The sequence below is a fragment of the Dreissena polymorpha genome, chromosome 1, assembly GCF_020536995.1.
Source record: "Dreissena polymorpha isolate Duluth1 chromosome 1, UMN_Dpol_1.0, whole genome shotgun sequence".
Classification (NCBI taxonomy): domain Eukaryota; kingdom Metazoa; phylum Mollusca; class Bivalvia; order Myida; family Dreissenidae; genus Dreissena; species Dreissena polymorpha.
Window position 1 is genome coordinate 100,536,922 of NC_068355.1, and position 14,199 is coordinate 100,551,120.

The following is a 14,199-nucleotide window of genomic DNA, read 5'->3' on the forward strand; positions in this document are numbered from 1 at the left end:
TTAGAATAAACCATTGAACCCGTCGGCCAATCAAATTTGAGCTTACAAACGGACGAGATTAGCTATCTCTACGGAAACGAAATAGACCGGTGTAGCGTCAATATTGTCAGATCGTGAGATCTGACGATTTCACAGTACCTCCGTGATATTGCTCCGATCAGTCGCCGTGAAAAATGTCAGATTGATGAAAAATAATATTTAACGCATTGTTGTTTCAATTCAACTTAATTTCGCGTTTTTACAGCTTGCAGTTATTTTCGGACATCTTTTTTTCGGACGTTGAACCTTAACACATTATTCACAACAAAGATATCGAAACAGTAGTTCTAACACAATGCAAACATTTGAATTTTAAAACGATTTTCGTTTTAAATGTTATATATATCGATGATGTACATGCATTACGTTGTAAAGAAATATGGTAATGCCTAATTTACAGTCATGAGTGTTGCACTTTTTTAATACAAAGATATAACATTGATTGAAGAAAATATTTTCAGATTATATAATATATATATATTATTTTAGCTTAAAAAAGTTAAAAACTTATTATGAACCAAATTCAGTTCCAGAAATATATAATCCCAATCGGTGTTTTTATCATTATTTTAGCTAATTCACATGTACACTCAATTCAGGAAAACTATTTTATTATATTTCATACAATCATAGTTACCACTATCATCATTTATTTAATATGTCAATAAGCTTGATTGGCAATTGTCGCTTCAGCTCGGGTAATGCTTTAAAGTACCCCGTGTACTCTTAAGTATACTTTAATGTACCCCGGGTACGCTAAATATACTTAAACGTACCGTTGGTCTGTCTGTCAGTGCAGTCACTCACAAACTTGTCAGTGCTCTATCTCAGAAACTCAATATAAGTATTCAACATGAAACTTTATGGGTGTATAAATATAGCTGAGGAGAGGTGCCATGTACAAGAACCATAACCCGTCGCTTTCTGAAATAAGAGTTATTGCGCTTTGTTGTTTTTCTATGATGTAACTAGGGCTATATCTCAGATACTATACAAGATTTTAACATGAAACTTCATGGGTGTATAATTATCAATGCACGAGAACCATAACCGTATACTTTCTTACATAACGGTTATTGCCCTTTCTTGTTATTGTTATTTTATGATGTAACTTTTCAGGGCTATATCTCATTTATAGAACCATGCATAAGAACCACAACCCTTCACTTTCTTAAATAAGAGTTATTGCCCTTTGTTGTTTTTGTATGATGTAACTTTTCAGGGCTTTATCTCAGAAACTATAAATACAAGATTTCAACATGAAATTTCATGGGTGTATAATTGTCAATGAGAATAAGTGCCATGCACAAGAAACATAACCCTAGTACATATGTACATGTCTGATGTTACTTTACAGGACTATATCACAGATACTATACACGATTTAAAGATGAAATTTAATGGACGTTAAGATATAAATGAGGAGAGGTGTCATGCACAAAATCTATAACCCTACACTTTCTTAAATAAGAGTTATTGCCAATTGTTTTTTTATGTTGTTACTATAAAATAAGTGAGATAAGGGTACAACCCTTCAAATAAACTTTTCTGTTAGTTCTGCACCCATCAATAATCAAAATTTATTTGGCGGGGATATCAATTTAACGAATTTGCTTATTATTAGTCTAAACGTTGAAATAGACTTAATATTTTAAGTAGCAATGAGAATATAAGACACAACAGACTCATCAGTCATCAGTATAATGTTAGCATATGTTTAGTCGGTTACTGAACTAGGGCAAATAAAGTTGAAGTTTATCAGGTGGTCTAAAAGTCCTCACCGCCTAGCAGATAAGTCTACAAAGTATTTTAAAGCCGGTTCATGAACATGAAATGATAAGTCATTTACGCCATCGGGATTATTTATTTTAAGTCAATATGTTTTTGGAATCATAAGGCACTCATTGAAAAATACACCACTACATAAATAAATATCTAGGTTTATAAGTTTTATCGTGCTGTACTTGTTTAGGAGATGTGTAATACCAACTGGCTACTTCTGTTTTCAGAACTAAAAGGCACAGAAGGATTTTATTAATATTTTGTTGAGTTCTCAGATTAATCGAGCCCAAAGCATTTCCTGCTACACAAACATATTTTCGAGCAACAACACATATTGATAATATCCATTTAAATGCCGTGCGGGTCTTTACAGTGGAGTGATCGAGTCGCACAGATATGTTTGCCGCACTCCAGGAATCAGAAGTCTGCTTCTCACGACTAGTCTCGATAAACTGAATCATGGGCCTGTCGCAACATTGTGGGATGCTTTTTAATGACCAAACATTTGGCAGTCTGGAAATAAAGTAAAAGTCATTCATACTTGTGTTAAAATAGTGACCTGAAAATCAATAGGGGTCATCTGCGAGTCATGATCAATCTACCCATGAAGTTTCATGATCCTAGGCGTATGCGTTCTTGAGTTATCATCCGGAAACCATTTTACTATTTCGGGTCACCGTGACCTGGACCTTTGACCTAGTGACCTCAAAATCAATTAGGGTCATCTGCAAGTCATGATCAATCTACCCATGAAGTTTCATGATCCTAGGCGTATGCGTTCTTGAGTTATCATTCAAAAACCATTTTACTATTTCTGGTCGCTGTGACCTTCACCTTTGACCTAGTGACCTCAAAATCAATAAGGGTCATCTGCGAGTCATGATCAATCTACCTATGAAGTTTCATGATCCTAGGCCCAAGCGTTCTTGAGTTATCGTCTGACAACCACCTGGTGGACGGACCGACAGACCGACCGACATGAGCAAAGCAATATACCCCCTCTTCTTCGAAGGGGGGCATAAAAACAACAACAGTTGTTTGCAATAAGAAAAGCATATATATTCACTAGATTAAGTGTTCACAAAAAATACTATTTCTGAAAATAAAATTGCAAGAACGATAGTTTGACAGTGAAAAGTATTCATGTTTTATGCATCATAAATATACAATCACATTAAGACACTGAAAAACAACTTTTCATACAAAACAATATATTGGAGCAAAGAGAATGCTTTTTTTCATTATATGACACATTAATAAATTAAAATATGAGTAATCTTCTTGTTTAACCTTTTTTCAGGGTTATTTGACAAAAGACTCTATAACACAGTTTGATCCTCAGGTTATGATATTACATATGAAATATCATGTCCTTTATAAATTAAAAGAAAATGCAAGGCTCTAAAAACCAATGCACCAACAGAAAGGTACGATGATTATATTCTACATTCTCCCATTATTTTGTTGAATAAAAGTTAATGCAGATCTTTACTAAGCAAACTAGAGCTTTGTCACAGACGTGACAAATACCCCCATGGCCGAATTGACACAGACTATTTTGCATGCTGTCTTCAAAAAACAAGAGAATCAAATTTATGGCTATTTTTAAGAATGATAATGCCATTATCATTTATGGCCATTTTGACCTTTGAACTCTTGAATTCTTTAGCATGACATGCAGTCCAAATGTATGGCCATTTTTTTTTACATTTGAACTCCAAGTGTGACCAAGACCTTGGAGTTATCAACATGGCCTTTTTTTACCTCTGAACTCAAAGTGTGACCTTGAACTTGGTGTTATCGACGTAATTCTTTCGCGCGACACACCGTCCAATGATGGTGAACAAATGTGCCAAATGATTTTAAAATCTCACTATGAATGACATAGTTATTGCCCAGACAAGCTCATTTATGGCCATTTTTAATCTTTGAACTCAAAGTGTGACCTTGACCTTCGAGATATTGAAGTAATTCTTTCGCGCGACACACCGCCCCATGATGGTGAACAAATTTGCTAAATGATTTTAAAATCTCACAATAAATGATAAAGTTATGGCCCGGACAAGCATTTGACCCTTGAACTCCAAGTGTGACCTTGATCTTGGGGATATCGACGTACTTTTTTCACGCAACACACCGTTCCATGATGGTGAACAAATGTACCAAGTAATTTTAAAATCTAACGATAAATGACATAGTTATGGTCCGGACAAACTTTCGGTTTAAAACACACTAAGTGACCCCGTGACCTAGTTTTTGACCCAGCATGACCCATATTCAAACTTGGCCTAAACATCATCAAGATACAACTTGTGACCAAGTTTGGTGAAGATCGGATGAAATTTCGAGACAGACCGACCGACAGTACGACAAAGTGACACCTTTATAGAAATATAAAGCTTATTTATTACCATCAATGCAAACACTCCACAGCTGTTTCCGTGGCGCTGTTTGTTGCAAGGTGGCGCTTTTAAGTCTGAACTGATTTTTTCCAAGCCATCTTTCACAATTTGCCCTCGTTGACACATGAACTGGCTGCAACAAATATTTTGTTGGTAAAAATCAACAAAAATCATGTGCCTATATACTTAAGCGGTACTTTATCTATACCAAATTGTTTTGGTAATCAGTTTTCAAACATATATATATATGTGAATCTATTAACACATTATTTGAAACACATAAGTGTGAGAGATAGGACACAATAATAAATAAGAATGAACTAAGAAAGCAAGCTTAAATTTATATATATTTATATCATTTTTAAGTGTTGGTGCTCATTACAAGTTAATATTTAAGATAAAAATCCAAATATAGAAAACAAATAAGATTTACAAAGTTTTTTGAATATCTTGTTTGCTATATTGCCTGATGAATGATAACTGGAACTGGCCATAAAAGCTCCCTAAATGTGACCTTTGATCTCTTGTTAACGCATGCTCTGCAGCTTCTCTACATGGAGAACATATGTGGTAAGCTATATTAAAAATTGCATATTTAATTATCGAATCACAGTTTGGATAAGCTCAGAGACACACATAAAATGCACATACACCAACTGCTACTGTGACTGCTATATCAAGCAGGTAAGACAAAAAATGAATTTCAGCTTTGAACCTTACCAGAACAAATCGAACAAGGCCTTGTTGTTACCACCCAATGAGTCGTAAATGGTTACAGTCCTGGACATAACACTTGCAACCAGCAAAACCCAGTGATTGTTGCCTTTACATTGTGGCAGCATAAGTAGATCATACATATTGAAGTCCACCTACAAAATGTGAAATTAAAATGTACCTTAAACAATGTATACATTACTAAACAGTGGGAACTTTGCTCAAATTACTTCAAAGAAGTATAGTGGCATGCTAGAATCAAGTACAGTTTAAGTTAACAATAAAACAAAAGATTGTCAGGCAATATGGTACTCCTGGAACAACTTTGTAGAGGTCATCATTTACAAAGAACATGTAGAATTTATGAAGAACCACCACTTTTACATAAAAATTCATGTTATGTAAATCGAAGACTTTGGCATTCATATCTCACAGACATATCAAGTCATTACCACTGCCACCTTCATCAACATAATTATTGGACACATAGAGAACTACTATATCTCACTACATACAAAATGTGGTAGCCCTAGATCCGAGAGTTAAGGACAAGAATATTTTAAGTTTTCACAAAATAAGCAAGAAAGAAGTGTATATAATGTTCAATTTTGTGACCCGCGGGTCAGGGTCAAATTTGACCCAAAGGGCATAATTTGAACAAACTTGGTAGAGGACAATAAGATGTTACTGCAAACCAAATTTGGTAGCCATAGTCCGAATGGTTTTCAACTAGAAGATTTTTAAAATTTTCACAAAATAGGCGCTTTATAAGCGTTTATTCAATTTTGTGACCCCCCTCCCCCCGGGGCAGGGTCAAAGTTGACCCCAGAGGCATAATTTGAACAAACTTGGTAGAGGACTATAAGATGTCACTTCATACCAAATTTGGTAGCCCTAGGCCCAATGGTTATGGACAAGAATGATTTTTAAAGTTTACCCTAAATTAGCCATTTATAAGCATATGTTCAATTTTGTGACCCCCGGGGCAGTTTCAAATTTGACCCCAGGGGCATAGTTTGAACAAACTAAGAAGAGAATTAATACATGTCAATACATACCAAATTTGGTAGCACTATGCCATACAGCTATGGACAAGTAGATTTTTTAAGTTTTCACAAAATAGGCCTCATACAAGCATATGTTCAATTTTGTGACCCTCGGGGCAGGGTCAAACTTGACCCCAGGGACATTATTTGAGCAAACTTGGTAGAGGACTATAAGATGTCACTATCTTCCAAATTTGGTAGCCCTAGGCCCAATGGTTATGGACAAAAAGAGTTGTAAAGTTTTCACAAAATAGACCCTATATTAGCATATGTTAAATATTGTGACCCCCGGGGCAGTTTCAAATTTGAACCCAGGGGCATAATTTAAACAAATTTGGTAGAGGACTATTAGATGTCTCTACATACCAAATTTGATAGCCCTATGCCAAATGGTTATGGATGCGAAGATTTTGAAAGATTTCACAAAATAGGCCTTATATAAGCATATGTTCAATTTTGTAACCCCAGAGCAGGGTCAAATTTGACCCCAGGCGCATAATTAGAACAAATTTAAAAGAGGTTCACCCAAGGAACATTACTGAGAAATTTCATCAGAATTGGACCAGTAGTTTAGGAGAAGAAGATGTTTAAAGGAAAAGTTAATAAACTGACGGACGCACGCAGGCACGGACGGACGCACGCATGACGGACACAGGACCATGACATAAACTCCACTGGCCTTTGGCCAGTGGAGCTAAAAATCAATTCAGGAAGGGAGGGAGCACCCCTCCCTAACCCAACCATAAAGGCCCCTGGGCATCTGAAATATGATCACAAGCACTAATAATCATATAATAATGATAAAACCCGGTCACCACTGTCGATAAATTGGAAATTGTTATGATTGTGAGATATAATGTAAACATTTGCATACAGATCAATCTTTTTTCTTCAAGCCCAACACAAAATAACAATGCAAAATTAAAGTTTTAAAGGTTTTCAATGGGTACAAATAGGGTATTTATCTGAACATTGGAAACGTCGAAATACATGAAAATATCATCATACAACTTAAATGTATTTCATTGTTAAAATATGTTTTTCTTGATTTTTCTCCAAACTTTACACAAAAATGGGTGATTTCAAAAATATTAAACTAGAAATGGCGCGTCAGAGGCCGACGTGCATCCCCACGCCGCATGTTTGACCCAGGGGTGCCCCAGGGTTGGTAATGGGGCTATGCATAGTTGAAATTGAACGCATTGAAGAGAAGTTCGGTATCAATTAGATGTGAATCGTTGTAGAAATGAAGAAATTATAGTAAAAGGCAATTTTGGGTGGGCGTGGCCTATGTGGGCGGGGCGCCCCAGGGTTGGTAATGGGGCCATGCATAGTTGAGATTAACCATAATGTCATAAGAGATGTTCAGTATCAATTTGAAGTGAATCGGTGTAGAAATGAAGAAATTATAGTAAAAGGCAATTTTGGGTGGGTGTGGTCTATGTGGGCGTGGCCAATGTGGGCGGGGCACCCCAGGGTTGGTAATGGGGCCATGCATAGTTGAGATTATCCGTATTGCCATAAGAGAGGTTCAGTATCAATTTGAAGACATTCAGTGTAGTATGGTGCACTCAAAATGTGCAGCTCCATGAGATACACATGCATGCCAAATATCAAGTTGCTATCTTGAATATTGCAAAAGTTATGACCAAGGTTAAAGTTTTGGGACACACACACACACACACACACACACACACACAATGACAGACAGGCCAAAAACAATATACCCCCTTTCTTTCGATCCGGGGGCATAAAAATGAGTAAAAATCTCTGACCCGGCCCCACCTCAACCCACATAACTTTTGACCTTGGGGTCAGATCAAAATTCCAAATAGTGCAGGGTCGCACAGATGCTCATAGCTACCATGTGTGTAAGTTTCAAGGTTCTAGTCTTTAAGTGTAGGAGGAGAAAGTGGCCAGGACGGACGGACAACGGAGATAACCACAATATCCCCACTTTTTCTCCGAAAAGCGTGGGGATGATGAAGCCTAAATGAAAACTTTTCTCAAATTTTAGATGTTAAGTTATGGCAACAGTTTTGTTTGTATTGCATAGGGAAAGGGTTCAAGTTTTATAAATGAGTAGGGCCGCTCTGTCAGATGTGATCACTTTTCACAAATAAAGATGTTAACCAAATGTTTTGATTTTTTTTTTATTAATGTACATGTCTTTTGCACTTAATAAAAACCCATTAAAACATGTTATCAATATTTTGTGTGTTTTGTCAACATGCAGTATGTTCTTAAGAAAAATTTAAATACAAAATCAGAAGTGTTTTAAAAAAAAATATGGAAAAAATTGAAATTTTCATGTTTTTTAACACATATTTTTCAAAACTATACTCTTAAAAGTTTTTTTCCTGGCCTCAAAGCAGTGTATCTTAAAGTAAAAACTCAGATTTATCAAAATATAGGATGGCCTTCAAATATATGTGAAGTTTCTTTTTTATGATACATGTTTATATTTTTTTATAATATTTGACCTCGTTTTCTATAATATGTGTCTTGTTCTGATAAAACTGGGCTAAATTCATGTGCGTAAAGTGTCGTCCCAGATTAGCCTGTGCAGTCCGCACCGGCTTATCAGGGACGACACTTTCCGCTTAAACTTGATTTTCGGTAAGAAGGGACTTCCTTCAAACTAAAAATACTGTAAACGCGGAAAGTCTCGTCCCTGATTAGCCTGTGCAATCTGCACAGGCTAATCAGGGACTAGACTTTCCGCACATGAATTAAGCCCAGTTTTCTCATAACAACACACATATAATTCACTGTTCTATATTTAGACCTTGCTCTCTATATATTAAACATTATATTCTCTATATATTGGACCTTGTTCTTTATAAATTAGACCTTGTTCTTTTTAAACTTTATACATTAAACACGATGTCCTCTTACTTGACCTTCCTCTGTAATACAATATATCCTCTATATATTTAGGTAATGTGTCATTAAAAATGAATGAAATAATAATAAGTGCTGTACCTTTGTTTATCGAAGGTTTTAACATGGTTTTTAGTTTAGATGTGTAGGAATTGTACCACGAGGGTGACAGTCTGCGTGGTTTAATTATAAGTGTCTGAAAGACTTTGTCATCAATCATATTTGACATTTGACCATGTTCAACTTTTATTTTGGCTTTTTTTTCAGTTGCTTTTGAATGCTTTATTAAATCGAAATTTAATCATTAATTCTGCTATAATGTAAGTTTGTTTTCACTTTCTGGAGGTTTATAAGAAAAACATTTATTTTGTGTCCCAAGTGTACATTTACAACATTTGTTAACCAACTTCAGGCTAACATTGAAGATTATTGGAGAAACATTTTGATTAAAATTGACATTAATTTGAGAAGAGGAAATGCATTTTTGTAATAATGTTATGGTAAAGTCAAATATACTTCCCAAGTTCCCACACATTATCATTTATATGCTTATATTTTTCTTCTGAAGACAAAATATGGAGACATACCCATATAATAAGAGTAGTTCACCCCCAGAGTGAAGAAACCACCTTTTTCTGTTGGAGATTACACCCTTCTGTGTACTTCTTTCCAGAAAATTGGTGCCTTTGTTTATTTTTTAAAAGCTATCACCTGTTTATCAAACGTGATAAAAATTTCGTACACTTGGGACAATGCGATATTTGTCTTGCAAAAAAAGTTCACAAGGTTTTGGCATCAAATTTTCAGTACATCTAGTGATAAACATTAATGGTTTGAAGAAAATGATGTAAAACATTGAAAATTCTATCTTATGAAAAATTTAAAATAACTTTCTTGCAAAATGTACACTTGGGACACTTTTTGCCTATAAATATTGAAGCACTTTATGATGCCACCTCTTAATATACGTGAAGAGAGTTGAAAATTGTGGCACAAAATTGACAAAAACATCATTGCTTTGAACACTTGCTACAAGAGATATCAACCTAAGTTAGAAGCATTGTTTTATTTTTCTTAAAGCATATGCATTTTTATATTCATTTAATGATGGCAATACCTAATATTTCTGAAAGTTTTATTGAAGTATAGAATTGAAAATTGCCTTTTACATAAAATGTCACGCAAAACCAGTACACTTGGGGCAATTTTAAGGATATTTTTCAATATATTTTGTAAATGAAGCAAGTTATTGAGAAGAATTTTCACATTTAAGTTAATCACATGGAAACACTTCTGTAAGATAGAAAAAGAACTCAAACATGCTTAATGCAGGTTTTTTTCCCCTTCTTTGTGACCCGCCGATCATCGGCCCTTTCCCCTCCGATTTTTTGTTCCCCTCAGCTGGTAAATTTTCCCCTAGATTTCATTTTCCCCTCCAAAAAAAAATATTTTTTTTTTTTTAACCTTTCAATATATAAGTTAATCTGATCCAGTGTAGAAAAAAGAAAAATATTGCATAATTAAATTTTCTGTTTCCTTGAATTTGTTTGAAAAACAGTAAAATATGCTTAATTGATTATTTAAGACTTTCCTTATTTTGCCCAAAATCCGGCGTTTTGTGTGATTTTTCCCCAAAAAATCTGGCGTTTCGCGCGATTTTTTTCCCCTAAAAAAAAAGGCCAGGCCCTTTCCCCAAAATCAGATAAAAACCCCTGTAATGGTAAGAAAATAAATGCATGTTTTATTTAGGCTTCATTATTTTTTAAATCACCCATAGGATATGATGCGGCACTTGTCTTTAAGGAATATAAAAAAAATCAATCATTTTTACCCGGAAGTTGGCGCTGTAATAAATTTGCTATTCTGTGTGTTCTTTTACCAAGCTTGATTAGGAATTTTTGAAAACGCGCCATGGAGATTTTCTTTCACCATAAAAAATAATAGTTCACGGATTCAAACCATAATTCTTGATTAATATGTTGCTACAGTGGATTCCTGTTCTTAGCATACCATGTCAGCAAAAATTATGCTAATAACAGGAATATGCTATTAACAGGAACACACATTTTAGCATAAATATAGCAACTGGGGGCATACAATAAGTCAAATCTGTTAATAATTGATCGTCAAAGTGAAATTTAAATTCAACATTGTATATGATTGATGTTTAAGATAACTATTTATCAAATGGAATTGTATTCTAAGGTATTTGCATTTGCATTTGAGCATATTTTTGCAGATTTAAAGCATATTTTCTTGGCATTCTGAGAATGTTTTATGCTATAAAGACTTTAAGTGAATTCTGAATATTGGGGTTAAAAATTATGCTATTAATAGAAGAAAAATACATTAAAATTTAAGAATTAATCTGTGCTTTGACATTCTATATCAGAGCTCCAGATAAAAATTTTGTCAAATTCTTATTTACTCCCTATTTCAAAAATTAATTCTTATTTTACCCCCTATTTATAAAATTAATTCTTAACACTATATTACCAAATAATTTTTATGCATTGTTTTTGACACATCAACAATCCAACATTTTGGTTTATAGTCTTGGAAAAGCCTGGCTTTCTTTTCTGTTTCTTGCTTTCCCATAATCGGACAGCTTTTTCTGGCTCAAAAGACCCCACATCTATCTTGCTCATCTTGCTTTTTTTGCCTTCCACGCTTCGATACACCGCTTCGGTTGGCCATTTTGATTTTTTATTTAAAACAGTAACTGTCAATTCGGCTTAGGTCATAATGGCATTTTGGGCGCCGTTAAAGTCATATCAAAAATATATATTTAACATTTAATTTTAATGACATTTTGAATAGGTATATTGTTTATTACTTGTGAATAAAAATTACGATAAGTGTAATTAAAAAGGTACAATAAACAGTAATGACTCGCCTGTAATACCAGGAGAACAGAATCGAGACTGTTTGGCCTTTCGACCGTTCTTAAGTGTGGCCCTTCCTAACAGCAAAGAGACGTTGACTTAAAGCTGTAGTTTTAATTGAGCGCCTCGACGTGTCAGAACCGGGATGAAATTTTGCTACTGGAAGTTTTACGCACGTTCGAAAATGTCGAATTCGTGTTTTATTTTTTCAATGCGTAACTTTATGCAAAGATTTTAAATCTAAATCGTTATTTAAGAAATTTTATTCGTTTTTACGCCTTTACACATGTTATCTGGAGCACTGCTATATGCTAATTACAGAAATATGCTATTATCAGGTATGCTAATAAGTGGAATCCAGAAATTATCCTTCAGTCTGACAGAATTTCGTAGCCTGTCAGACCAAACATCTGACAGATTATTTTACATTTTGCGGTGTCTGACTTGGCTTCTCACTTTTGAGTCCATGATGCTAAATGTTTTAGATTGAACACTAGTTTCCTCAACCTCACGACACCAGAGCTCCTGTGATGCAAATATACTTAAGTGGTATAAAGAGATATTTTTTTCCCTGCAAATTGCGTTTAGTTCCTCACTTCTGGTTAAAAACAAACCTGTTACCCTCCGATTGACTGTAAATTTAAACAGCAAACTCCAATACATATTCCTGTTTGTATTCTTGTATGAAAATGTCCACAACATATGGGCGTAGTTACATGGGGACTGAATATTCAAATACATGTAGGTTAAGAAGTACAGTAAATGACATGACAAAATGCTGTTAGGACATATCATCATCCTTAATTCTAAACCAGCTATACATGACATTATTCTTAAGAGGGGCATTTCAGAATAAAGATAAAAAGATACAAACAATTCGCCATGGAAAAATTATTTCCTGCAAATATTTTTTAGCGAAATTATTTCCGTCAAGACATGTTGTACAATAGCATGCCATGGTTAAAATGAGTGTGTAATACAATGCCTAATCTCTTTCTGCAAAGTTTGGGAAGTCTGCTTTAGGGACATTATAATGGAAGGACAGATGAAAGGTAACTCATTACAGTATAGTGCCACCAATGTAATTATTATGCATTTTTTTCGCAGTTCAGAGCTGAAAATAACATCCCAGAACTTAATTATGCACTGCCAAGTTATTCAATAAATAGTAAATTGTAAACATTTCAATATGAAAAATTAAACAACTTGTAATTCAGACACAACTCACATTTTACCTGTTGTTAGCTTTGAACAAGCTAATAGGCCTCGGTGAAAAATAATTTACATTGAAATTGAGAAAAGTCCTCGAGAACTCAGTGCCCCAGATAATTATTTGGGAAAATTGGGTTTTCAACCATTGATTTTAAAAAATAGGGTGATTCCATTCTTCATATAGAGTGAAATGAGTAATAAAAATGCATACCTTTAAATAATTGCTGATTTACTTCCGTTGACGCTGCACACTTGTATTGATTCAATAGAACTGTAAACTATCATCATACATTTTAATAAACTGATGTTTCGTAACATCTTTTATCCTTGAAACTGTCCATGATATAAACTTTTAAAAATGTCGAGAATTTCTAACCAATGACATGCCTTTTTATACTTTTGACAGATTTGTTAAGTCACAGACTTTCCATCATGTTTTTTGGATGTCAACTCAAATGCTGTATGCACAGTTTCTAACAAAATCGATAACACGAATGATTCGGCACTTATTGGCTCTTGCTTTCTTGATTCGAAAAAGTTTGCGATCGGCTGATATTTTGGCGCAACAATCTCGGACGTCTTTCGACCTCTCTTAGCTATTTTTATTTCGCATCGTAATAGAAAATGAAACTACAGACGCTTTACAAATACATGCACAATGAGCGACGAATTAGGTCAGATTGAAAACGCATAGCGTTTGAATAACTATGACCGTTTGCTAAGCTTGCTGAGTGTAAGCTTCACCGCGTTATGATAATAATTCCAAAGAGAAAATACCTAAAATGAGCATAGCATTTTTAATCGAAGTTTTGTATCGTTAATTTGACGAATTTGCGTAAAAGTCAAATTGGTTGCATTTTCAATACTCATGATATTGTATTTCTTTGCATTTTTAAATATTTTAATAGGGTGAAAGACGCAGATACGCAGCTTATCTGGGGCACTGAGAACTGGTTAACAGACATGATATTTTGGATAATTGTAAAAGTTAGGACAGCAGATATACATATATGGGGAGAACGAGAAACGTAAACAATGTTAACCAGAAAGGCACAATCACAGGCAATCGGCACCTGTGTCGGAAGCAATAATTAAACATCATTAAGAAAGTAAATCGATAGAAACAGAGAACCCACCCATTGACCAATTCTTATCAGTCATCGTCGTGATTTTCGCAAAAGTTTTAACAGCCGTTAGACATTTATGATCGATTTTCTCATTAAGCGAATGGCAACA

The 14,199-nt window shown here is 34.5% G+C and overlaps 1 protein-coding gene across 5 annotated transcripts in view; it reads right to left on the reverse strand.

Moving 5' to 3' along the window:
* Positions 1 to 633: 633 nt before the first annotated feature.
* The window catches only part of LOC127842692 (uncharacterized), a 61,038-nt gene continuing 47,472 nt past the window's right edge, over positions 634 to 14,199 (reverse strand). For 2 of the 5 annotated variants that reach the window (XR_008031829.1, XR_008031826.1), the window contains exons 2-4: positions 4,944 to 5,092; positions 4,233 to 4,356; positions 634 to 2,334 (exon numbers count right to left, since the gene is read on the reverse strand). Coding sequence is in view for 1 of the 5 variants with exons in the window: in XM_052372345.1 (XP_052228305.1) it covers positions 2,260 to 2,334; positions 4,233 to 4,356 (199 nt within the window). In the remaining 4 variants the exon portion in view is untranslated. Of the gene's footprint in view, positions 2,335 to 4,232; positions 4,357 to 4,943; positions 5,093 to 11,362; positions 12,232 to 13,174; positions 13,780 to 14,199 lie in introns of those variants that run through there. The other 3 variants (XR_008031827.1, XR_008031828.1, XM_052372345.1) reach the window with 3 other exon arrangements.